General features: G+C 59.3%; 3 protein-coding genes across 7 annotated transcripts in view; 1 reads left to right on the forward strand and 2 right to left on the reverse strand.

The window, feature by feature from the left end:
- The window catches only part of SPECC1 (sperm antigen with calponin homology and coiled-coil domains 1), a 98,946-nt gene extending 96,659 nt beyond the window's left edge, over positions 1 to 2,287 (reverse strand). Inside the window, exon 1 of the mRNA XM_063340554.1 lies at positions 2,220 to 2,287. The gene's annotated coding sequence lies outside the window, so the exon portion shown is untranslated. The remainder of the gene's footprint in view (positions 1 to 2,219) is intronic.
- Positions 1,712 to 6,179, forward strand: TIMM22 (translocase of inner mitochondrial membrane 22). The gene is made up of 5 exons (XM_063342087.1): positions 1,712 to 1,759; positions 2,162 to 2,777; positions 3,164 to 3,360; positions 4,396 to 4,468; positions 5,565 to 6,179. The coding sequence occupies exons 1-5, from the start codon at positions 1,712 to 1,714 to the stop codon at positions 5,639 to 5,641; spliced, it is 1,011 nt and encodes a 336-aa protein (XP_063198157.1). The 3' UTR covers positions 5,642 to 6,179.
- Positions 6,180 to 7,391: 1,212 nt separating this feature from the next.
- ABR (ABR activator of RhoGEF and GTPase) overlaps positions 7,392 to 22,339 on the reverse strand; it is a 42,238-nt gene continuing 27,290 nt past the window's right edge. For 4 of the 5 annotated variants that reach the window (XM_063342583.1, XM_063342587.1, XM_063342584.1 and 1 more), the window contains 10 exons: positions 22,077 to 22,151; positions 21,833 to 21,930; positions 21,594 to 21,725; positions 13,523 to 13,582; positions 13,313 to 13,422; positions 12,904 to 13,043; positions 12,273 to 12,407; positions 11,871 to 11,976; positions 10,022 to 10,169; positions 7,392 to 9,834 (listed from right to left, as the gene is read on the reverse strand). In XM_063342583.1, coding sequence (XP_063198653.1) covers positions 9,745 to 9,834; positions 10,022 to 10,169; positions 11,871 to 11,976; positions 12,273 to 12,407; positions 12,904 to 13,043; positions 13,313 to 13,422; positions 13,523 to 13,582; positions 21,594 to 21,725; positions 21,833 to 21,930; positions 22,077 to 22,151 — 1,094 coding nt within the window. In that variant the 3' untranslated portion in view covers positions 7,392 to 9,744. Of the gene's footprint in view, positions 9,835 to 10,021; positions 10,170 to 11,870; positions 11,977 to 12,272; positions 12,408 to 12,903; positions 13,044 to 13,312; positions 13,423 to 13,522; positions 13,583 to 17,953; positions 18,260 to 21,593; positions 21,726 to 21,832; positions 21,931 to 22,076; positions 22,152 to 22,339 lie in introns of those variants that run through there. The other variant, XM_063342588.1, reaches the window with a different exon arrangement.

A 22,339-nucleotide genomic window follows, 5' to 3' on the forward strand; every position in this document is an offset into this window, starting at 1 on the left:
CAGATAAGAGCCTGGCGAAGGAAGAGGATCAAATGCATTGGCTACACACATCTGCAATAATGAAGGTTCACAGGCTTATAAAAAAGAAACAGCTGAAAGTTTCATTTGAACAACTTATTTATCAAATATATGTTGACCTCTCAGATTCTCGCTCCGAGCCTTAATCCTCCGTCTGATTTCACTCACATGAAAAGTCTGTTCAGGCAGATGAAATTATTCAAGTACTCAAGCAGATGTATTTGCTCATATGTAGAGCACAGAACAGCATGAAAGAGAAAAGGAGAAAACTATTTAAACACCTAAGGGGGTGGAATATAACGTATATAGTTATATACACAAATATTTATAAATAAATATAATTATTTTACACAGTTATATTTACAAAACATTTATGTGTAAAAATATTATATTTACAAGCAAATAGTAACCCAGCATTTTCTCCAAAATGCGGGAATAGAGAAAAGACAGTCGAAACAATATCCCAGCTATACGTGTAAACTCTCAGTGCTCAGAGTCCAAATCTAACACACCTTTTTTCCCTTCGTAGCTTTGAAAAATAGGCTTTGCAGCGTGACCTCAAGATCAGCCCAACTAGGTTAGTTTGGATCAAGGAGAAGATTGAAATCTAAAGTTCAGAGCTCCTTAGGGAGATCATCCTGCCAGCAGCCTTCTCTACCTTGTAAAGATACTGGTTTAGTACATTTTCACAGCATGCTCTTCAAACGGTTTCTGACCTTAAAAAAAAAAAAAAGCCAACAAACAAACGAAAAAAAGGAATAAAAAAAGACTTGAAAGAGCGCTGGGCAGGTGGACGCTACTGGTCCAGCCAGTAGAGGGCAGTGGAATTTAAGAGGAAAGTTAATGAAAACGAACTTCATATCATGAAAGATTTGAAGTGATAAAACCATCAATTTAAACTGTTATTTGAACATACATATCCAGTCCTAAGCTAAGACATAAGCAAAAAAAAAAGTGCAAAGGATTAAAAAAAAAAATAAGAAAGAGAATTGATTACTTCGGGATCTCTGAAGAGTTGTATTTCAGGGTATCAGGAAGATTTCATACTTAATGCAGTGTTTAAAAATAATTATTAAATCTTTTAAATAATTTTAAGTTATTGACATACACTATTTTGACGTATCCTACTGAAAACATCACAGCTATTTCTCAGGGGTTTAAAAACTTGTGGGCAACTTTTAAAATTAAAATATTAAAAAAAAAAAGTCAAGAAAGCTATTTTTTTAAGGCATACCTGCCTTCATTTGTGCTGAGCTGAGCAGAAAACTGGTTTTTATCCACAAGAAAAAGAAACTAGAACAGGTTAAGCAAAACGCAACACAAGCAAAGCCCGCAGATTTTTAGTGTTCACGGCACCTCATTTACGAATGGTAAAAAGCACAAAAGCAACATTTCTCAAGTCATTATCAAACAGAACAAGCACCCAAGAACCAAGATTTCTATGTGATTTGACGCGAGCTAAGTTTGCGTTTTGTGACCGAAAGACAGATTTTGGTTATTCTCTAAGCCCTTTTGAGATATACAGGTCCTGCAGTAAAATTTGCCGCTTTACGCCAGAGGCGACCAGGGTTTCCCCTGAAAGGCAACAGGAGACAGCCTGAGACTCCAGCGTTTTCACCTGGCCTGTGGAAAACATGGAAGAGCAGAGATACCTTCTCTGAGCTCAGGCTAAGGGCTCGCGCGCTGAGGTGCCATGAGGGTCTTCAGCTCCCACCTCAGACAGCACCTGAAGGGTGTTGGGGTAAACCCCCGCCTGGCCCGGGCTCCAGCCTCCCCACACCTCAGGTGGGCCACAGGGACAAGGGTTGAGCCGGAGCTGGTCCCTGCACCGGCACCAGGGCTCGGCTCCTGCCCGGTCACCGCCGGGGTCCGCTGCCCTCACGCTCCCCTTTCGTCCCGGCCGCCCGAGGGGTGGCAGGGGGAGAAGCTACGCCCGCCCGTGCTGCGGGACCTGTTGCCCTCAGACCCCGGCGCAGCCACAAGTCAGTCAGGGGGGGAGGACGACCGGGGGAGGACAGGGGGACGGCGCCGACGCCGCGACACCTCAGGGCTTCCCGCCCCCTCCCCGCACCTCAGCCAGGGCAGAGAGACTCCGTCCCGCACTGCGGCACCTCAGCCCTCCCGCGACTGACCCCGGGCGAAGCCGCCGGCCTGCCCCGGCTGGAACCAGAGCCGGCTGACCGAGCCGGAGCCGCGCTCACCTGCTGCTGCCGCCGCCGCTCCGGAGGATGCTCCAGCAGCCGGAGCCCTCACCTCACCTGCAGCGGTCTTAACGGCCGCCAGGGGGCTGGCGCGCAGCACGCCGGGTAATGTAGTCCCCCTCCGCCCCCGGTGCCTGCCGGGAGTTGTAGTTCTCCGTGCCGGCGCTGCCGCGGAGCACGCTGGGATGTGTAGTCGCGGCGCGGCGCAGGGCGGCCGGCGCCTCCCCTCAGCAGAACTACAGCTCCCGCGAGCCCCCGCGGCTGCCGGGAGCCGCGTTACCGGCGCCTCGAGTGGGCCCGGACGCGGCGGCGGGCGTCCCAGGTCGGTCATGGCGGCAACGCCGCCGCCCTCCGCTCCGGGCGGTCCGGAGCCTCCCCCGACGCCGCTGCAGTACAGCCTGCTGCTGCAGCACCTGGTGGGGGAGAAGCGGCAGCCCCGCGCCTGGGACCCCGCCGCCCTCGGCGGCATCCCCAGCCCGCCGAAGAGCGAGGAGCAGAAGATGGTGGAACGGGCCATGGAGAGCTGCGCCTTCAAGGCGGCGCTGGCCTGCGTGGGAGGTGCGGCGGGGGCGGCTGGGGGAGACGGGGGAGGCTGGAGGGACGGGGTTGTGGTGGTGGTGTCCCCAGTGGCGTCGGTAAAGGGGTGGATGGGGAGGTGTCCCGTGGACACCTCCTCCAGTGTCTGTCCCGGGGAGGGATCTCTTGTCTGCCTGCCTCCCTTGCGAAGGACGAGGTGTGCACAGCCTTTCCTCAGCACAGCACGGGCTGGCAGCAAGGAGGGTGCCAGCAACAGTGTCTGTAGTATCAGGAGACAGGCCATTTGTGCTCTTGCCCTGCCCCTGTCACGCCGCAGCATTGGCAGGTCGTGGGAGCGGAGGTGCTCCGGTGCCTGCGGGGAACGTGCGGCTGGAGCCAAGGTTCATTTTATACTCTGTCTTTTACAGGATTTGTTCTAGGAGGCGCATTTGGTGTCTTCACAGCTGGCATCGACACTAACGTTGGGTTTGATCCCAAGGATCCATATCGCACGCCAACCGCAAAAGAGGTTCTCAAAGATATGGGACAGCGAGGCATATCCTACGCAAAGAACTTCGCCATTGTGGGCGCCATGTTCTCCTGCACTGAATGTGTGGTAGAATCTGTGAGTAATAACTTCTAAGCATTAAGAAATGTTTTCTTGTACACTTAATCTATTTTACTAGCTCCAAATAAGTATGTATATCCTCTTTGTAACAGGGGATTTTATTGTTCTGTTTCTTGGCCATCAAAGCTTTTCAGCTTTGAGATCTGTCTTCAGAACTGCTGTTCGCTGACAGAATGAGCAGAAAATCATGCAATAGCGAAGTCATTTTCATTTCAAGTCTTGAATGTATTGGCAAGCATAGGTGTTACTTTTTAAAACCCTAGCTACAAGTGCTTGCTGTTACTTTAAAACATCAAACTGTGAGTTGCAACATGGTAATTTGAGCCTCTAAAAATTCCATATGCAGAAAGGGATCCTTACATGAAAGTTCTTAGGTAACGGGCCTGTTTTCATCATGCCCCTACAGCAAGAAATGACCTTGTGCAGCTCAGTGGTAAATCCATCATCCGTTTTCTTAAATAGCAGAATTAGCCAGTTATGAATTTCGGTACTGCCTTTTAATTGAAAGACACAATTATTTCTTAACTCATCTAGAAGAAAAGTGTATCTGCTCGTCCAGTGGAGTGAGACAGAGAGATCTCTGCCCTGGTGAAAAACTAGTGTGCTCTGGCTGTGGAAATAGCACCTCTTTGTCAGCAGAGTGCTGTGACGCGCACCTGTGCTGAGACCCAGGCTGCACGGCCAGGCTTGGTGTTGCACCCATGTGGTTATAGTGCCTTTGAAATCTCTGAGCTGGTGCTAGTGCGGAGTGCTGTCTTCTGGGGGCCGTATCGGCTCACCTGAGAATCTTTGCCATAGCACTGCATTGCACCATACAGATTTGTCTTACCTCTCCCAGTGACCCATTCCTTCCTCTCCTGGCCCTGCAAGTCTTATGTTTGAGAGTGCAGGGGGCCATCTGCTGAGAATAGAGGGGAAAAACATCCTCGGCTGAGAAGGGGCTGGAAGGTCATTTAATCTTTCTTGGTATTAGTACAGACGCTGAGTGTTTATTCCGTATTTACTTCTTGACTCTGATTTTTAATTCCACAGTATCGTGGAAAGTCGGACTGGAAGAATAGTGTTATTAGCGGCTGCATCACAGGAGGAGCAATCGGCTTCAGAGGTTGGTAGTGCCTGCTATCAATATTTCTGTGATAAGGCTCCGATTTGGTTATGCAGCATGCAGTGTTTTTAGTGGAACACACACTACAAATCTCTTTGCACGAGGTTATGGTGATGTCAACCTGAGAGTGTACTTCAGACTGGCAGAAATGCTATCTCTATCCCTTTCCTGTCAGCTTGAAAGATACATGTGTAGGGAAGGCTTGGTTGTACAGGACAGTGAGATTGGAGGAGAATCAAGAGAAGTGACTTGAAAGAAAAAAATCAGGAAACTGTGTTAGCTATCCACACTCTTCTGTGGTGTCGCGAGGAGGGAGCCAAAAATACATACTGAGCAACTCTCGGAAGGTACAGCTCTTGTCTTAACAGAGCTCTACTTATATATACTATTTCACTGGCAGTAACTCTTAATTTGCACGGTTTGTAAAATGCTTTCCTCCTTTCTCATGTATCAATTCAATAAGACAATTCTATTTAGCTGTAAAAGAGCAGGAACACTGGGATTTTAGTCCAGCAGGCACTAGCGGGGACTTTGGGAAGCCTTGAGTGCTAGCAACATCTGGAGAAGAGCCCCAAGTAGGAAGAGAGCTGCTCTGCTCATCAGAAATATCAAACTTCTCTCACCTCTGCCTGAGAAAAAAACCTGTCCACAGAGCATAAAAGAAAAGAAAGTGCTTCTAATTGAGCTTGTTAAGTTGTGTCTATCCTGGACCTAATCCTCTTAGAGCTTTCAAAGCTGCAGCTGCTCTTCCTATCCATCCCTAGTTCAACAGCAAAGCCACTTGCAGTGCTCAGATCAGAGCACGCTGAAATCAGCAGTGACCACTGGCATTTTCTCTTCCAGCCCTTGGGGGAAGACAGCAACACAGCACCCAGCCAGCGTGCTGAGCTAGTCCAGCCGTGGTAGTTTAAGCCCCATGTGTGCCAGCTTCCCCCCCTCAGCTTGGGCAGTGGTAGTGCCAGTGTTTTCCTGGTAGAGGACCACCAAGTTCCTGCAGGTGTAAGCTCTTCAAACCAGCACAGCATAAGCTAGTTACTGGGAAGTAAAACAGCTTTCCTGTTTTGTCTCATTCTTTCCCACCCTTTTTGCATTGCAGCTGGATTGAAGGCAGGGGTTATCGGCTGTGGTGGATTTGCCGCTTTCTCCGCCGCAATTGATTACTATCTACGGTAACAGTGGGATCCCTTGGGAGCAAGTTTCCCTTTTGTTCCAGTGCTGCTGCTAAGAGCCTGCATCACGGCAGAAGAACCACCAGGCTTACCTTTCCGCTGCCTTTGGAGTCCTGATCAGTGCAAGCTGGATGGTGTTGGCTGCTTTTCCTGAATGACTAACAATACTCTGGCTCTGAGCCCTGGCGTGCTGCTTCGGGCAGACTTGCGGGAGTATGCAAGGATGGAGCCAGGCGCAGTGAGCAGTATCTCCAGGATGGATCAGCTGACTGTCAGTTTCCAGGAAACAAGCCTGGACTTTGAGCTTTTTCGATCCTTTGGGTCTGATTTTAATTAAGTCTGTTGCTAGCATCAAAAGAGGCAGGAGGACAATCTTCAAAAAAGAAATGCAGTGATTTAGGTTACCGTGTATCTGAACGTGCTGCAAGTGTTTAACAGTTACCGGTTTGCAGCTTGCTACTCTGTTGGGGAGAGGTAAGATCCTGTGGAGAAATAGTTTGTTCCAGGCTTTTCTTAAAATACCAGCTGAAGACAAACCACCATCTGTACAACTTGTCTTATTTCAAGTACAGAGATGAGAGCCAGATTTCTTTACCACGTCTTAAAGGGAAAAGCAAAAAGGAATCCTTAGCCTTAGAACCGTGTGGTTACTGGCAGATGAACAAAACCGTTTAAGGGGGGAAAAAAGAGGTTGTTGCAGAAGTATAATTCTCTGTAGCCACTTGGCTAGCCTGATTTAACCTCTCAGTGGGAGTACAAGTAATCTTGCTACTGCTTTAACTGCCTCAGGCTCACACCATTAGTTCCAGCAGTTTGCTGGTGACACCAGAAAGCAGAGTTGTGAGAATAAACCACTGTTAGACAGATAACTGGGCATTCACTTAGCACACAGTCTGTTTCCCATCACGTCCCTGTACCACCTTCGAGTGCCCCAGTGTTATGCTGGGGAAGGTGAAGTGTTATTTCTGCAGAACATTGGTACTGAAGTCAAAACATCTGTTCTTTAGCTCAAGGAGCTGCTCCCTTTTTGATTTACATTCATGTTAGCCCTCTTGTTCGTCTAACCAAGCCCAGTTCTCAGACCTCAGGGGGCAGTTTTTATACTCGGAATAGTTTAGGCTGCTTTTAATCTTTGTTGAGCTGCTCCGCAAGGACAAACACCCACCCTCATCTTTTTGAGGCAGCGGGATTTCAGATTCAGCGCGCACACCTGAAGAGGGTTCTCCCACCCCCTTCCCCTCCTTTGCATCCACAGTTTGACATCCCAGAATGGTGACAGCACTTGCGTACCTGGAAGAGCCAATACTAGCAGGGTGGTTTGGCTGATTACGGTGGTCAGTTTGGAGGCAGATCATCTCCCATTCCCACATGGGAAGAAGTGGAGAGGCAGCACCATGTGATCTATCAGATGAGGTTTCCAGATCGCCTGATGGCCCTTGCTGTGCCTGTTCAGTATCCTCAGGCCAGAAGCTGTGCAAGTCAGCTGAATTTTAAGCTTGAGTAATTAGGGGCTGATTAAACAGGCTGGCTCCAGACAGTCCAGTTTTTTTCTTCCAGAATGGACTGAAATGCAAGGATGTAGCCCAAACCATAAGATGCCTCTTAAAAGATTGCCTGGCGCAATGCCTGTGCTTATACCGCTGGCTTCAAGTGCAACTAGAAAGATTTCCACGATAGAAAAACGAAGAAGCTGTGATGCCAAGGTGAACAGTTAGTGCAAACAGCAACACCACGGGGCTCCTTTTGTGCAAATGTTGGGGCTTTGCATTTTTATTAACTTTTTTTTTCTCTCTCCTCACATGGTTTACAGCCATTTAAAGTTTATAATCTACAGAAATTGAAACAGAACACAAACAAAAATATATCCTTAACAACTTTTGAAAGTCAAATATTAATTATCAGTTCTATTCTACCTGTAGCTGCAAGAGTCCACCCCCCACCCGCCGCTCTTTTCCTTCCTGTAGGGACAAGCAAAAGCCAGTCACAGGGATGGCCGCAGCCTGTTGTGCCGGGGCTGTATGGACCAGGCCTCCAGCCACTGTCGCGGGGGTGGGGGGGAGATTTGGCTGTACAGAGTCTCCATCTGGAATGACAGTATCGCGGACAGAGACTTGGACACATGTAACATGTCAGACACACACAGGGATCCGTTGTGCAGTCAGATCTAAAACGCGGCCTCCTTTACTAGGTCCAGGGCCAAGACAGACGCCTGGTTATTTTCTGCAATGCTGTTTCCCTTCTGTTTAGCTGGTAGTCAAGAGGAGCAGGGTCTGGAGTGTGAGCCCTTTGGAGGGGGACTGAAAGACGTCCCCTCCTTTAGTCGCTTTGCTGGTGCGGGGCCGGCAGGTGCTGCCTTCCCTGGGGCAGTGGGCTTAGGACATACCTGGTGCATCGGTGGCAGGCGGCCGGGCTCTACCTGGAACAGTCTGTTAGTCGGGAGGGTAAAGGCAATGCCGCTGTCAGCGGGGATACGCTTGGTCACTTCTCATCCATCTCCATTTGGCACAGGAGAGCACGGGGCCAACGCAATTGGGGAGGGGGCTTTTCCCACGAGAACACGGACTCAGCTCACAGAGCGAAAGGTTTTGTGTCCCAACAGGTACCAGCACCTACCTGGGAGTGTGGGAGGGTGGGGGACACGCCAGGAGCCAGGCACTCGAGCAGACGGAGCACAGCCTGGCTGCGAGTGCAGGCATGCGGCTGTCCTACCTTGGGACGTGGTGTGACAACTCCAGCCACCAGCCTGGGGGTCAAGCACTGGAGCCACTAACTAAAACGGACCTGAGCTGGCCGGGCACGGCTAACCCAGCAGCAACTGCTTTGTGAGAAAGAGCAAATGAAGCACTTCTGCCTCTGTTAGCGAGGCCCACGAAGGCTTTTCTCCTCCTCCCATCCCCCTGTGCTGGTTGCCAGGCTGGGTGACCGTCCAGCTGCCGCACAGAGCACTCGCCTTGGGCAGCCTGGCTGGGCCGGGCACTGAGGCAGGGCCATGTGCTGCCATTTGCCCGGTGCCTGGAAACAAAAACTTCCCCGTTCTCGTGGCCACGGTAGGAATGCTGGTGCCCCGGCAGGCTCTGCCGCAGGGCGCAGCCAGCGTCAGCAAGCCTTGTGGCAGCGCTGTGCTGGTGCGAGGGTGCACACCTCGCCACGGCAGAGATACGGGCGTACGGAAAGGGCAGGGACCCTGCTCCCTGCCCTGACAGGGCTTGATGGGAAAATTGTGGGATCCACATGCCCTGATGGGACCCTGTCGGTGCCAGAGCACAGACCTGGGGTCAGCCTGTGGCGGAGGAAGCTGACCTGCCCGGCTGGCCGTCCCTCCAGCCTGCCGTGCACGGAGACCAGCACAGCACCTCTCGCTCCAGCCTTGTGTGATGGGTTATCCCAAAACGCTACTCGGAGGCGAGCTACAGCGAGGGAAGTAACCACCATGCTACACACACACAGGCAAAGCACAGGATTAGGGCTGTAGAGGGGACTGGCCTGAAAGCACCCAGAAGAGACGTGGCGAGGAGGAAGCAGCACCCTGCTCCTCTGCTCCCATGGTCGCAGGTTTGCTCGGGCCAGGGCAGGATCCAGGCACAGGGTCCAACGTTTGCGCAGGCAGCAAGCCAAAGCAGAGCCGGTCGTCACCGTCACCGGGGAGGGAAGCCCGTGAGCTCCCAGCCTCTGAAGCGAGCCGGTGCTGCACATGCAGGTGCGGGGCAGGGGAGCTGGGCAGCGAAACAGGCACTCGTGGGATGCTGCAGGCTTCGAGCTGGGCGAGACGAGGGGTGCCTGGTAGGGGTGAGCGGGCAGAAAGGAGTCCAGGAGAAAACTAGCCAAGGGGGATGCCTGTGTCCACAGCCCTTGTCAGTCACTACCTCTTCCGTTGAACAAATATACATAAAAACAATTCTTGAACACAAGAAGGGACATAAGACACGACTACTTTACAGAGAGGCACGGCGCCTGGGGTGGGACCGGGCCACTGGTACGCAATTGTGCAGGAGCTGCAGGCGGCACCGTCTTGGGTCCGGGCCGGTCTCCCTCGGGGGGCTGCGATCCAGTCCGTGTCCCCCAGCAGGGAGCTGGGAGTGTTTGCAGCTGGTGCCTTCTCCCTGCAGGCTACACGTCCGTGGAGAAGTAAAGCGTGTTGCGTTTCAGCTCAGTGAAGGAGATGGGAGGATGCTGCAGGTAGTAGAGAAGGACCTGGACCTGTAGCAAGCAAACGGGGGGTGTTAGACCAGAAAAGAGCAGAGCTGCCACCTCCCAGCTTGTCCCTGTGCAGCCACATCCAGCAAAGAGTGACAAATCTACACAGAGAGGCAGGTAAACCCCTCCGGTTGCCACCCCAGGGGTGCAGGTGTGGGCTGCTGCCCCACACTGCCAGCACAGCTCTTACCTGGGCCATCACATCGTGGGACCAGATGTCAGAGGCCAGGGTGAGGTGTGCCTTGCTCTCCCCCTCTGAGGGTCTCAGCAGTGTCGGCCCGAAGACCGTGGCCAGGTTGTGGAGAGACATTTTGTTGATGGGCTCCTTTTCAGCTACCCTGTGGGGTACGGAGGGAAAGGCAGCGTGAACCCCTAACGCTGTTCTCCTGGAGCGGGGGGCAGCCATGGCTGATGCGGGGCAGGGGGGTGAGTGCTGATTTCCCTTCTCCCAGCCCCAGTGGGACACCTCCTGCTTGCCATGGCCCTTCACGGCTCCCGGCAAACCCAGGTGCAGGGCAGGGAGCTCTGCCCCCTTCCCGGCCTCCGCCGGAGCCGCCGGGCCTGGCCGGGAGCCCTGGGTGTGATGTGGCAGCGACCAAGCCCTTGCTTATGTGCTGCGGAGCCTCCGCTCTCCTCGAGCCTCGGCAGGGTACGGGGAGCTCCGCACCAGTCCGTGCCTCCCCGCACCCACTCCCCCCCAAGGCTCCCTACCCCTCCGACCCCACGGGACGCCGGCCGGCCCGCACCGAGGGAACCAGGGCCACAACATTGCCATGTTAGGAGGCAGCTGTGTTCCCCGGCACAGGCTGCACGGTTGAGCCCCGGCCAGGGGAGCAGATGTGGGAACTGGCTGTGCCCGGTTCTCAGGATGGAAATGGATTTTTTCCTTCCCCACCCCCCAGCATCAATCACTTTTTCTGTTTGGTTTTAGCCAAACCAGAGGGGGAAAAAAAAAAACAAAAAACAAAAAAAACCACAACACCACTTCATGATGCAAGTAACATGAGCCGCGAGCCCTGGTCCCAAACTTGTGGCCAGCTCCGGCCGGGCTCTGCATGCTGTTCTCCCACCCTGCCCACAGCCCCGCGCCCTCCATGGGTTTCAGGTCCCCAGTGAGCCCCAGAACCATCCATCCCCAGGTTCAAATGGGCTTTATCTGGGCCAAGATAAAGCATGGCAAACCACACGTGGCTGCACTTGCCGTGGGACGAGTGACATGGGGCGTCACCTGCAGCTCTGGGACACGTCCGCAGAGCTATCTCTGGGTCTTGGCCACCCACTGCAGACAAGTTACAGGGATTATTGCACCTAGTTTTGCAGGGTCTGCTGCTGGACTGGTGGGAAGGGACGCAGCACTCAGTTTTCCCGCTCAGGGGGACACTGCACAGCTCCCAGTTGATTCCCTGTCCTGTGCCGAGGCCAGCTGCTCCCCGCGGACAGCCCGTCCAACCAGCTGCACACCAGCTGCGGCAGCCAAGAGCCGCATCTCGCCAGAGGACGTGTGCTCCCTGCAGAGCTGACCCTGCATCAGCGGCCGCGCGCTGCGCAGTCCCCGTTGGCACAGTGGCTGGTGGCCCTGGGTCGCCGGGGGCTGCTCTGTGGGGCAGAACGGCTCCAGAAGCCCTCCAGCACCCTCAGGGGCCCGCAGAGAGGAGCCATGCAAAGCCAACGCCGACATCAGCCAAAGGGACTCGGGGCATGCCGGGAACGCACCGGAGCTCAGGGACGGGGCAAGTGGGACAAACCTGGGGCTGCACCCTCTTGGAGGGGCTGGGAGGGGAAAAGGCCACTCTGCCACCTGCCCAGCACTGAGCCGCCGTTGCTGGCCCCGACTGCTGCCCGCAGCCCTGCTCTGCTCCAGCACAGCACCACCTGCCTCTGGTTTGGGATCAGCCCGCGGCCATGCAGGCACCACAGGAATCAGACGGGCTCTAACTCTGCTCATGTCCCATCCCCATGGCAAAGCGGTGAAACAGACCCGTCCTGCACCTCCCGCCCGCGCCGGGCATTCCCCCGGGAACCGCAAGCCGATCCATTACCTTTTCAAGTGCTCCAGCAGGAAGAGGAAGGTGATGAGGTTGGGGTCAGGCAGCGAGCGGAGAAGGTGCATCATGCAGTTCTCCTTGGCAGCAGGATCCGAGAGGGCTGGAGACAAGAAGGGAGAGGGCTCAGGGCAGGGGCTGGGGACACCTTGTGTGGCAGCGGGACCCACCACGGCCCCTTGCCTCCCTGCAGCCAGTGCACAAGCAGCCGGCCCCAGCCCGCGGGGCTCTGCCTGCGCCCTGGGGAGCAGCACCACAAGCCCCGGGCTGGCCCAGAGCCAGCAAGGACGGAGCGAGCTCAGCCGGGAAGGACCCTCGGGAATCTCCCATCCCACAGCAGGCAATGCCAAACAGAGCCACGCTTGGGCATCAACCCCTTCCCCATGCCCGATCCCTTACCGATCCCCTCCATGAAGGCGGGGTAGAGTCTGTCAGTGAGGAGGGGCTCAGGCAGCTCACGGAAGTACAGCTTCAGCGTGCCGGCGATGGCATTGATGTCCATGTCACTCAGCATGACCAGGATGTCCTTGTTATCTGTCCAGAGAGCACCCACATGTGACTCCTCCTTCCCCTCTGTGTCTCTATACCCCTGTGTCACCCCAGCTATCCGGGCAGGCTACCAGCCGGAGGACAGGGACAGCACTGCCGGGTCCACAATCCCGTTTAGCCAGGCTGGGGCTGGGAAGAGCCGAGCGCTTCCCGCCTGGCTGGGCAATGGGATGCGGAACAATTTACAAATCCATTTGCAACATTGCCCTGACTCAGTGTCTCCCAGGAGCCAGCCAGGCGCGGCGGCAGCTCAGAGGCACCAAGGCACAAACAAGGCTGGGACCTCTGGGCGTTTGCTTTCCCAGCTACACCCTCCTCCTCGCCCCCAGCCCCTTCCTGGGCACACCAGCACGTTTTGCCCACATGCTATGCAATAACCAGACCCTGGGCTTGCAGGGCAGGGGACCGGGGGGGTCTCAGTGCCTGTGAACCCTCCCAGGGGACCATGATGTGAAGGGTGGCCGTCCCCCAGGACACTCACTTGCATCGAAGACAGCTTTCAATGCTTGGATGTCAGTGGCGACACCAGAGATCCTGTAGATGCCGACCTCTTCGATGCCCCTCTTCTCCACCTCCTCGATGCACTGGCGCACGATGTAAGGCACCTTGGAGCGCTCGCGCCTGGCTCGGAAAGCGGAGGCGTGAGCAAAGATTCCCTGGGGACCCCGCGGTGGCCAGCCCAGCCCTGCAAACCCTGGGCCAGGGTCAGGACAGGTGGGAAGGAGGGGGCTAGTGAAGGAACGGGCAAGTACCAGGAGACAGCAAAAGCCGAGCTCTTTGGTATTGGTGGGAGCATGGGACATGGTGCAAGGATGGAGCAAGGGGACGTGGGGCAGCCCCACACCCACAGGGACCGGAGCAGATCAGCCCCCCCTCAGCCCCACACGTACTTCGTCACGACGCTGATTTTGACCCCGAAGACACCGGTCTGCTTTTTGGACGGGGTCCTCTTCAGGCTCATGTCTCTGCTCGTGAACTTCATGGAGAACTCCACCTTGATCTGCGGGAGACAGGGAGTGAGCCCCAGCAGCCTGGCCCTGGCCTGTCACCTCCGCGTCACATGAAGGCACGGCGCAGCCCCAGGGAAGGGTCCCGCTTACCCCGTTCATCTCAATCACATCCATGTGCCAGTTCTTCGTCTGCACAGCCTGTGGGTCCAGCTGTGGGGAGAGATGGTGTGTGAGCTCTCCAGGGATGCACCCCCATGCCAACCCCCTGCCAGTCCTGCTGCCGCGCCAGCCCAGTGGCCCCTAAAGCCCCCGACCCACAGACAGTGTCGGGCACAGGACACGCTCTTCCCTGGCAATGTGCTGCCCACGGCAGGAGGATGAAGAGAGGAAGGTCTGGGGTCCCTCTGGCCGTGCCCCAAAGCCGGGTGGGCTCAGCCTCCCCACCTGGTGTTCCCCTCCCCAAGCCCCTGCGAGGCAGCGCTTTAACCTACACCCGAACAGTAAGAAATTTCCAAGAAATCAGGACTATTTCTGGCAGCGGATTGATGAAACAGAACTAGGGCAGCATTTTCCATGCAGAAAAACAACGTCTCCCCATAGCCGAGGCTATTTATAACCCCTGGGAATGACGGGCTCCACTATTTCTGGCTTTGGGGCTAGCAGAGGACTCGGTGATGCTGCTCTGGCACCCGGCCGCTGCAGCGAGGTGCTGGTGTTCCCAAGGTCCCGGCACGTGCCGTGGTGGGCACCGGGCCCCAGGGCTGGGCAGAGGCGGGTGCAGTTGCCTTTTGGGGCTTTTCAGTCCCCAGCTGGTGGTATCGATCCGGCCCCATCGATCCCTGTAATGCACAGGGCAGGCAGCAGGGCAGAGCCCGGCACTAATGTCCCCTCGGGGAAGGGGATGGGATGCGGGAGCTGGCAGGGGCTGGTGGGGGCTCCCAGGGCTGCGTGCACGCAGCTGCCAGGCGAGGCTCGTGCCAAATGCGCGGGGTCACTCCTCAAGGACACAGGAGTTTCCTACAGCTGCTGGGTTGGGAGATGCTCCGGGCGAGCGCAAAGATGTCCAAAGCCGCTGCTCCGGCCACAGAGCTGCCGTTCCCCTGCCCCAGCCTCTGGCTGCCCGTGAAGCCACCGCACGTCATGATGGGGGCGACCATGGAGTCCCTCCTGTCCCTTCTTGTACACCGAGACGTCATGCTCCCAAAGACAGGCTTGAGCTGCCCTGGCTCTGGGCACAGGCCCAGTACCGTGGCTTCACCCCACGCCCAGCCTTGTGCCATGGTGAGCCCGAGCAGCTCCTCTGGTGGCCGTGGTGCCACGGAAAACACTGCGGTCTCCAGCACAGCCCAGGAATGGCTCCTTACGGGGAGCCCGCCCCAGCCCCGGCGCATGGCAGCACCACGTCACCTCCTCCCCGCCAGCCCTGCGGCTGCTGGGGAGGGCAGCAGGGGGAGCGGGAGGAAGAGGAGGAGGAGGAAGGCTGCAGCTGCCCTGGGCTCTTGTGAGGCCCTGCAGCAGGTCTGGACACCAGGATCACGAGGCTGCAGCCGAACTGTTGCCAACCCCAGCCCTGCTGCTTCAAGCCCTCATGTTCCCCCCACCCCAGTGCCGGATCTCCCGGTGGCACCCGAGACCAGACACGGCAGCACTGCCAAGCACCCACCACGGGCAAACGCCAACCCAATGCCACCCATCACAGGGCGCTTTCACCCCTTTTCCCCGCGCAGCCTGGTTCCACTCACGGCAGCATCCAACCCTGCGAGCCCCAGGCAGCGGCAGCAAAGCCCTTCGCCCCCCGGCCGCATCGAGAGCCGTGGGCCTCCCTGCTCTGCAGCGCGAGTTTAATTGCAACCACCACATATGCCTTCCCCATCCCCGTCCCCCGGGTCCCCCCGGCTCCGATGGCCCTGGCAGCTCACATCTGGAAGGGCTTTAGCAGGGTTCTGAAGAAAGGCTTAATAAAAGCCAGGTTGGCTGCCGCCATTGCCGCGGACCTTACCCCGAGCACGCCACCTCCCCACAGCCACTTGGGCAGAATCATCTCCATGGATGACATCATCCCCATGCAGCCGGCATGGCCCCGAATTTGGGCTAGTTCAGCTGGCGCCACCCACCCGGGCTCCCCTGCAGCTGGGGCAGGTCCCTGTGCACCCATGTGGCACCGGGTGTCACCTGGCCCCAGCTCTCCTCCGGCCCTGCCCGCGGGCACCCCATGCAGCAGGCAGCAGCACCACGCTGCCCGCTCCCCACGGGAAGCAAAGCTGCGGCCGATGCTTCGTCTCCAGGCGTGGGAGGACGGACGGGAGCATCCACCCACAGCGCCAGAGGCAGCTCCTGCCCACACAGCGCTGGCAAACACCCCATCTCAGCTACCACCACCATCTCCTTCTGCTCCAAAGCCTTGCTGGAGCTGCCTTGCTCCGGCACAGCGCAGGGATGTCCCGAGCTGGTGGGGAACTGCTGGACAGGGAGCCCCGGGGAACAGCCAGCACTGTGCAGGATGGCACAGGTGACATTCTGCTGTCCCAGGTGTCTCCTCTTCGGCAGCTCGGCGCTCAACCCGCTTCAAACGCCAGCCTGCACCCAGGGAAACGGCTCAGCCGGGTCACCGGTGCCTCTCCAGGCTGCTCCACACTGGGTCTCAGGGGACTCTCGGTGGCAGCATGGCATCCCTGCCCAAGCCAGCATCCGCTGCGGTGCCGCTCTCATCCACAGTGAGGTGAAACACCCCCTGGTCCTTGCTGCAGGCATGTGCCAACATCCTGATTTCCCAAATTATCCGAAGGTGCTTGCTTGCAGGACGAGGCCCCCAGCTGCAGAGGGAAAGGCAGCAGCGTGGCAGGCGACGGGCATCCCTGCAGAGCTCCGTGCATCCTGGGCAGGCTCCGATGGCAGAGTGACCCCCCCCAAGTCCTGCTGGCACTCGCCCCCTGCAGCCCCTGCCTGCTGCTTGCCCCGCACACGGGGCAACTCTGGACTGGAGGGGACGAGGCCACATCCTGGGATTTTTGTCCTCAAGGCACCTCCGGGCCATGCGCCGTGAATGCAGCTCCTGCGTGGGCAGCAGCAGCCGAGACAGACCCAGGCAGCGCCGGGTCCCCGCCGCTCTCAGGTGAGGAGCGGAGATGGCTCCAAACCCCCGTGGCAGCTCGCCAGGGCCCCGAGCAGGGCAGGGGCTGCCGGGCTGGGCACGTCCCTTCCTCGCGCCTCACACCCATGAGGTCACCCAACCTCCAGCCCCGAGTGAAGCCATCGGGAGCAAACCGGTGACTCAGCCGGTGAGGCCATCTCCGCCACAGCCCCGGGGAGCGGGATCCCAGGGGAGCTGCTACAACCGGGGTTGCTTCCCATCAGTGCGGCACCCATGGACACCCCAGCCTGGCCTCCCATGGCTGCCCCGGCTCCGGCGGGCAGATGCCCCCACCAGACTCCTGCACCGGCAGCTCCCTCCCCAGGGAACAGGGGCAGAACAGCCCCCACAGCAGCGAACGCTGTCGGTGGCAAAGCACAGCCCCCCCCAAAAAAGCGATCCGCAGCCCCGTCTGAGCGACCCGAGAAGCAGCAGACACCCACAGCGCACCGGGACCGTGCAGACCAGCGTCCTCCCCCTGCAGCCCCAGCGCTGCCAGTTGGGGAAGCCGCGGTGGGGACGCGTGGGGCTGGGAAACGCAACCCCCTCATGTTTTGACCCAGCAACAGCCGGCGGCCGCCGCCGGGCAGCTTTCTCGCGCAGCCCTCGCCACCCCTTAATCCCCGCTGTGGGAGCAGCGGCGGCGGCACAGAATCGAGGTTAATGCCGCTGCGTCACAGGCAGCCCCGCTGCCGCGCCAGCAGCCCCGACACTGAAACCTCGGCCCCGCTGCTGCCAAACCGAACCCCCACGTGCCCAGGCAGCTCCTGCCCGCGGTCGCAGCCGAGCCCCGAGCCAGCAGCTCCCCACGCAGGGAGACCCCGCGGAGGGAAACCCCCGGAGCCCCCCGGGAGATGGCGGGGGCTCTGGGACAGCCTGCGATGGCGCTATGCCCCCTCCCTTGTCACCTCTGTTGCCCACCCTTGCCCTCCATCCTCCCCCAAAGGTGGGCAGCACCAGCTGATGGGGGCTGCGACAGGGCTGCGAGCTGGGGGAAGCCTGGATGGACACGGGGTGGGTGAGTTGCAAACAAAGCAGCGCCCTAGAGAGAGGGGGTACGCAGGCACCGGGTGCTGCAGCACCCCAGGAGCCTGAGCTCGGCCAGGGCAGGGGAGCTCCCCCTACTCTGCAGGATGCCCCGAAACAAACGGTTCAGGCCCCCCAGTCCCACAGCGCACAGAGGGAGAGGGAAAGAGGGAAACGAGCACCCCGCAGGCTGCTAACTGCTTCAAAGAGCTCCCAAAGCACCCAAACGACCTCCTCGCTCCACGCACGGACCCCACAAACTTCGCTCCCCCCCCCCCCCCATATCAGAGTCCCCTGCACCCCACAAAGCCACCAGCCAAAAAGCTACAGCCACCACACACAGAAGAGCCCGGTGACATGGCGAAGCCATTGCACAGCCACCGTCCCCCCCAGCCGTCCCCCTCCCCGCACACCCTGAGAGTCACCTTCTGCCGGAGCAGCTTGCTGCGCACCCTGCCCCAGAGGCGGGCACCCGTGTTGGGGGGACGCTTCCCCTCGGGCTCCTCCACGCCGCGCTCCGGCCGCTCGCCCACGGGGCTGGGGCTGCCGTCCGGCTGCACCAGCACCTCCGTCATCGCGATGACCGCTTCGGCTCCGGGGAGGCGAGACGAGGGTGGCCGGAGGGCCCTGGGTGGAGGTGGCCGAGGGCTGATTTAGGACAGCACCAGCATCCCTTCTGCTCCGGGCGGGAGGTCAGCGGCGGTCGGGGTGGCGGGGGCCGGCGAGGGGAGCCCAGCCGGGGCGGCGGGGAGGCGAGCGGGCAGGGCTCATCTTCAGGGTGTGAGCCAGGCTGGCGAGAGGCTGCTCGGCAGCCCCAAAAGCCTCCCTCCCTCTGCGAGGAAGTGACTCAAAGGCAGCCCCCCCCTGGCGGCCCCCACGCGTTTAACTCTCGCCCTGCCACCCGCCGCCACTCGGCAAGGCTGGAGGGGCTGCCCGGCCTCCCCACCGCCCTTATCTGCCGTTATCCGTTATCCATCACTATCCATTACCCCTTCCCTGCGCCATCGGCGGCCACGGACCCAGGAGGCATCACCGCTGTCAGCCACAGCATCCCCGGCTCCGCGGAGGAGCCAGGCTGGCCCTCACGTTGTCGGCAAGGGGAACAGGGATGGGACTTCTGGGGTCTCCTGTCAGGGATAGGGACAGATGGGGAACCCCCGGGTCCCCCCCGGCCTGCCCTGGCCCTTGTCAGCCCCACTGCCAGGGGGTGGGGTGGTGGGACAGGGCTGCAGGGCAGGGGATGGGGTGCAGGCAGGGCTCTGCCCCGCACCCCAGCCCTGGAAGGGTCCCTGCCTGCCTGCCCGCCGCTTCTCCTGACAAGTGGGGACATGGTGAGGTGCATGATGTGGGGGGACTTGCACTGCCCCCGGATCAAGCCCTCAGCAGCCATCTGAGCCCACACGGGTCACCCTGTGGGTCCCTGCAGGTCCGGGGAGCCCCGACACCACAAATCTCCCCCTCCAGAGCCTCCGCCAGCCCAGCGAGGGGGACAGATGAACAGGCAGCCATTCCCTGTGGGTACGGCAGGCACGGTGCCCATGACAACACAGGCTCCACTTCAACAGCTGTACCTCCCCTGTGCACCAAATTGGGGCTGGGGTGTCTCCATCCTGCCCCATCACCCTGAGACCCCCTTCATGCACCCGCAGCCCGTCTCCTTGCCCGCCCCAGGGCACAGATCCAGCCTCTCCCCTCTTGCGATGTGGACACAAGCACTCGCAGCCTGCTCTGCCCACCCCCAGCATCTGTCTGCCACCCCGCCACAGCGCCGGGCACCCCTGCCAGCACCCACTGGACACAGCCCCGCACGAGGCAGCCCAGCTGCTGGGAGCGACTGGGACAGCTCAGAGCAGGGCTGAGCCCCGCAGCGCTGGGGACACAAGCCCCACACGGGGACACGAGCCCCTCACGGCACATTTACCCCAACCACAGCACGTCCCAGGCGTGGAAACTCCATGCAAAACGCGGTTAAAAACAACAAAACACGGTTAATGCCAACCAGGAGCTGCAGCGGAGCCATCCCAACCCAGAAGCACCTTCCCACAGAGCAGCCGGTGGTGTGGCTAGGCCCACGCGGCACAGGGTGCCCATCCTCTGCCAGCCATGGGGACGGGGCGTGGGGTAGGGGTCCAACGCTCGCCACGCCGCAGACCCCTCAGGGCTCGTTGCCAGGGTGCTTGAGAGGAGGCTGGTGCCAACCCCAGCCCCTCCATGGGCCCAGCCACGTCCTCTGTGCCGGCAGGACGCAACTCACACCGGTGGCACCTCCGCAGCCTCGGGAGCCCCACAGTGCTCCCTGCAGAGGGGCTGCGGTGTCCCCCTCGCACACTGACCCGGCTCCCGCTGGCCCAAGATGCCACTCAGCTGCTTTCATGGCCAACCCACGCGCCTGGGCTGTCAGATTGGAGCTGGGCAGCGGGCACAGCACCGGCTGCGGGCTGGGTTCAGCCATCCTGGCAGCCCCCAAACACGCACCACGGGCCTTTGCCGAGCTGCTGATGCCAGTGCTTCCAGTGTCTCCCGTTCCTGCTGCTAACTGAAATGAGCAGCAGCCCATGGTGAGCTCAGGGACCGGCTGGGCTAAGGACCATCTGGGCAGCATCTCTGCCCGAACAGCGCAGGACAGAGGGCAAGGGGGCAGCGCTGGAGCTCGGCCACGACCCACAGTCCCACGAGCAGCACTGCCCGTCCTGCCCATAGCCATGCTGCCCCATCCCTGCCCCGCCACCCTCCCCAGTCCCGGGGCCGGGGTCGAGCTGTGGCTCTGGGTGATGGCAGGACAGCCCCAACCCTGACACCGTCCAGCCAGGTCCTCCTTGGGATAAGCAGCCCCAGGGCCTCCTCTCTCTCCCTTTCTTCCCCCATCACTTTCGCACGGCGGGGACGAGCTGTGCTGTCCCCGTCCCAGCCCCTGCGTCTCCCAGCATGACTCATGTTTGTTGACCCAGGCTATTTCCGAGAGTGCAGCTGGGCTGATCCCTGCGGGGCGTCGAGCCCCTTCCCTGCCCCAGCCCTCCCACTTGGCCCAATGCCACCCCCACACCACCATTCCCAGGGGAGGGGGGCAACAGACGGCTGATTTCGGGTACAAACAAGCCACTGGCGAAGCCGAGCCCCTGTCCCCCATCCCATGCCCGCTGCGGTGCCGTCCCTGTACAGTGTCCCCTTCCCAGCAGCATTTCTGTGCTGCTCCCCGCTCCCCAGGGACCTGCCCTCAGCCGCTTTCCCACGGAGCAGGCGGCCGCACCGGGCCTTTTGAAGTGGCCTTGAATTGAGGGCTGTCCCCAAGGCGCGATGCTGTCCCCAGCACAGCGGGGCAGGCAGCCAGACTGGGGGTCCCCCCCAGGAAAACACAGGGGCGCCCCCATCCCGAACAGCCCCCGCTGCCCTGGGCCTCCCTGCAGCCCGGCCAAGGCGGGTGCTGGGGGGTGAGGGGTCTGGGGGCTGCCTGCCCCCCTCTCCATCTTCCCGGTCCTGCTCACCTGGGAACATCTCAGGGCAACCCAGGCCTCCATCCTCCCTGCCTGGCAACCACCAATCAGAGCTGGCTCCGCTGTTGCCCTGGAAACCCCCGTTGCCATAACAGCGGCTGATGGAGGCACAGGGGAGGCAGATGGTGGCAGAGGGGGACAGCCATGGCTGGCAGGGAGGGACAGGGGGCTGCACGCTCAGAGCCTTCCCTGGGGCCGGTGTTGACCCCCTCCCTGCAGCCCCCCCGGTGGAGGGCAGCCCGATGGAAACACTTCCAGCCCAGCCGGAGCTGGACGCACATCTGAGAGGTGGCCACCCGGCTTTGCCACCTCCACCTCTCACTTTGTCCCACCTTCTTCTGCAGCCACTCTGCCCCAGGACCATCACCAACATGCCTCATGCCCACCCACCTCACTGCCTTACACCCCGAGCTGCGATCCCTGTACCTGTACCCTGCTCCCAAAATCTGAGCTGCCTGCCCGTGCTGCCAGGCATCTCCCAGGCATCACCCCAAGGCAACCCCCCCAGCCCAGGCACCTGGCCCCAGGAGGTCCGACATCGGGTGAGAAGATGCCCAAAAGCTCCAGTGAGTACCTGGATCTGGCCCTTGCCCATGATCTTGTCCACGATTTCATTGTTGTCCTTGTTGAGCTTGGTCTTGTCATAGCACTTCTCGTAGCAGAGGATGCGTAGGGACTGGGAGCCCTCCAGCTCGATCTCAAACTCCTGGGGTGCAGACGGAGGGTGGCTCAGCCCCACAGCAGCGTCAAAGCTGGGGCTGGAAGGGCAAGGGGGGGGCACAGTCCCCTCCCTGCGTCCCACCCTCCTCTCACCTCATTCCACTGCGGTTCGGTGGTGTCCCGAAAAACCCTGGTCTTGGCTTTGCTGACAAAGTAGCCGAAGGAGTCCACCTCCAGCGTGCAGTAAAGGTCTGGGGGAGCAGACACCGCTCAGCGCATGAGGAACATCCCCACCGGCTCCCGGGGGACCCCTACGGGCAGAGTGGGGCCACATGCTGGACCCCAGCTCCCCCGCTGGCACCGGCCCCTCCGAGCAGGGGTGGGCACCCACACTTACTGGCAGACTGCTTGAAGCCCTTGGCGGAGTGGACGATGACGTGCAGGAACCCGTAGAGCCCGGGAGACTCGTCGTCTGTGTTGGGGAGAGCAGGGGCTGTGTCAGGGCTCAGCTGCCACCTCCCGCACCCCAGGGACAGCGAGCGGCCTGGCTGTCCCCAAGGCAGCCTTTGCCATAGTGAGTGCTATGTACTTGCGGTGACACTCCAATGTCCCCAACCTCCCCCGGAGGGCCATCCTTAAGGTCTGGAAGAGGACACATAT

The sequence above is a fragment of the Chroicocephalus ridibundus genome, chromosome 7, assembly GCF_963924245.1.
Source record: "Chroicocephalus ridibundus chromosome 7, bChrRid1.1, whole genome shotgun sequence".
Lineage (NCBI taxonomy): Eukaryota > Metazoa > Chordata > Aves > Charadriiformes > Laridae > Chroicocephalus > Chroicocephalus ridibundus.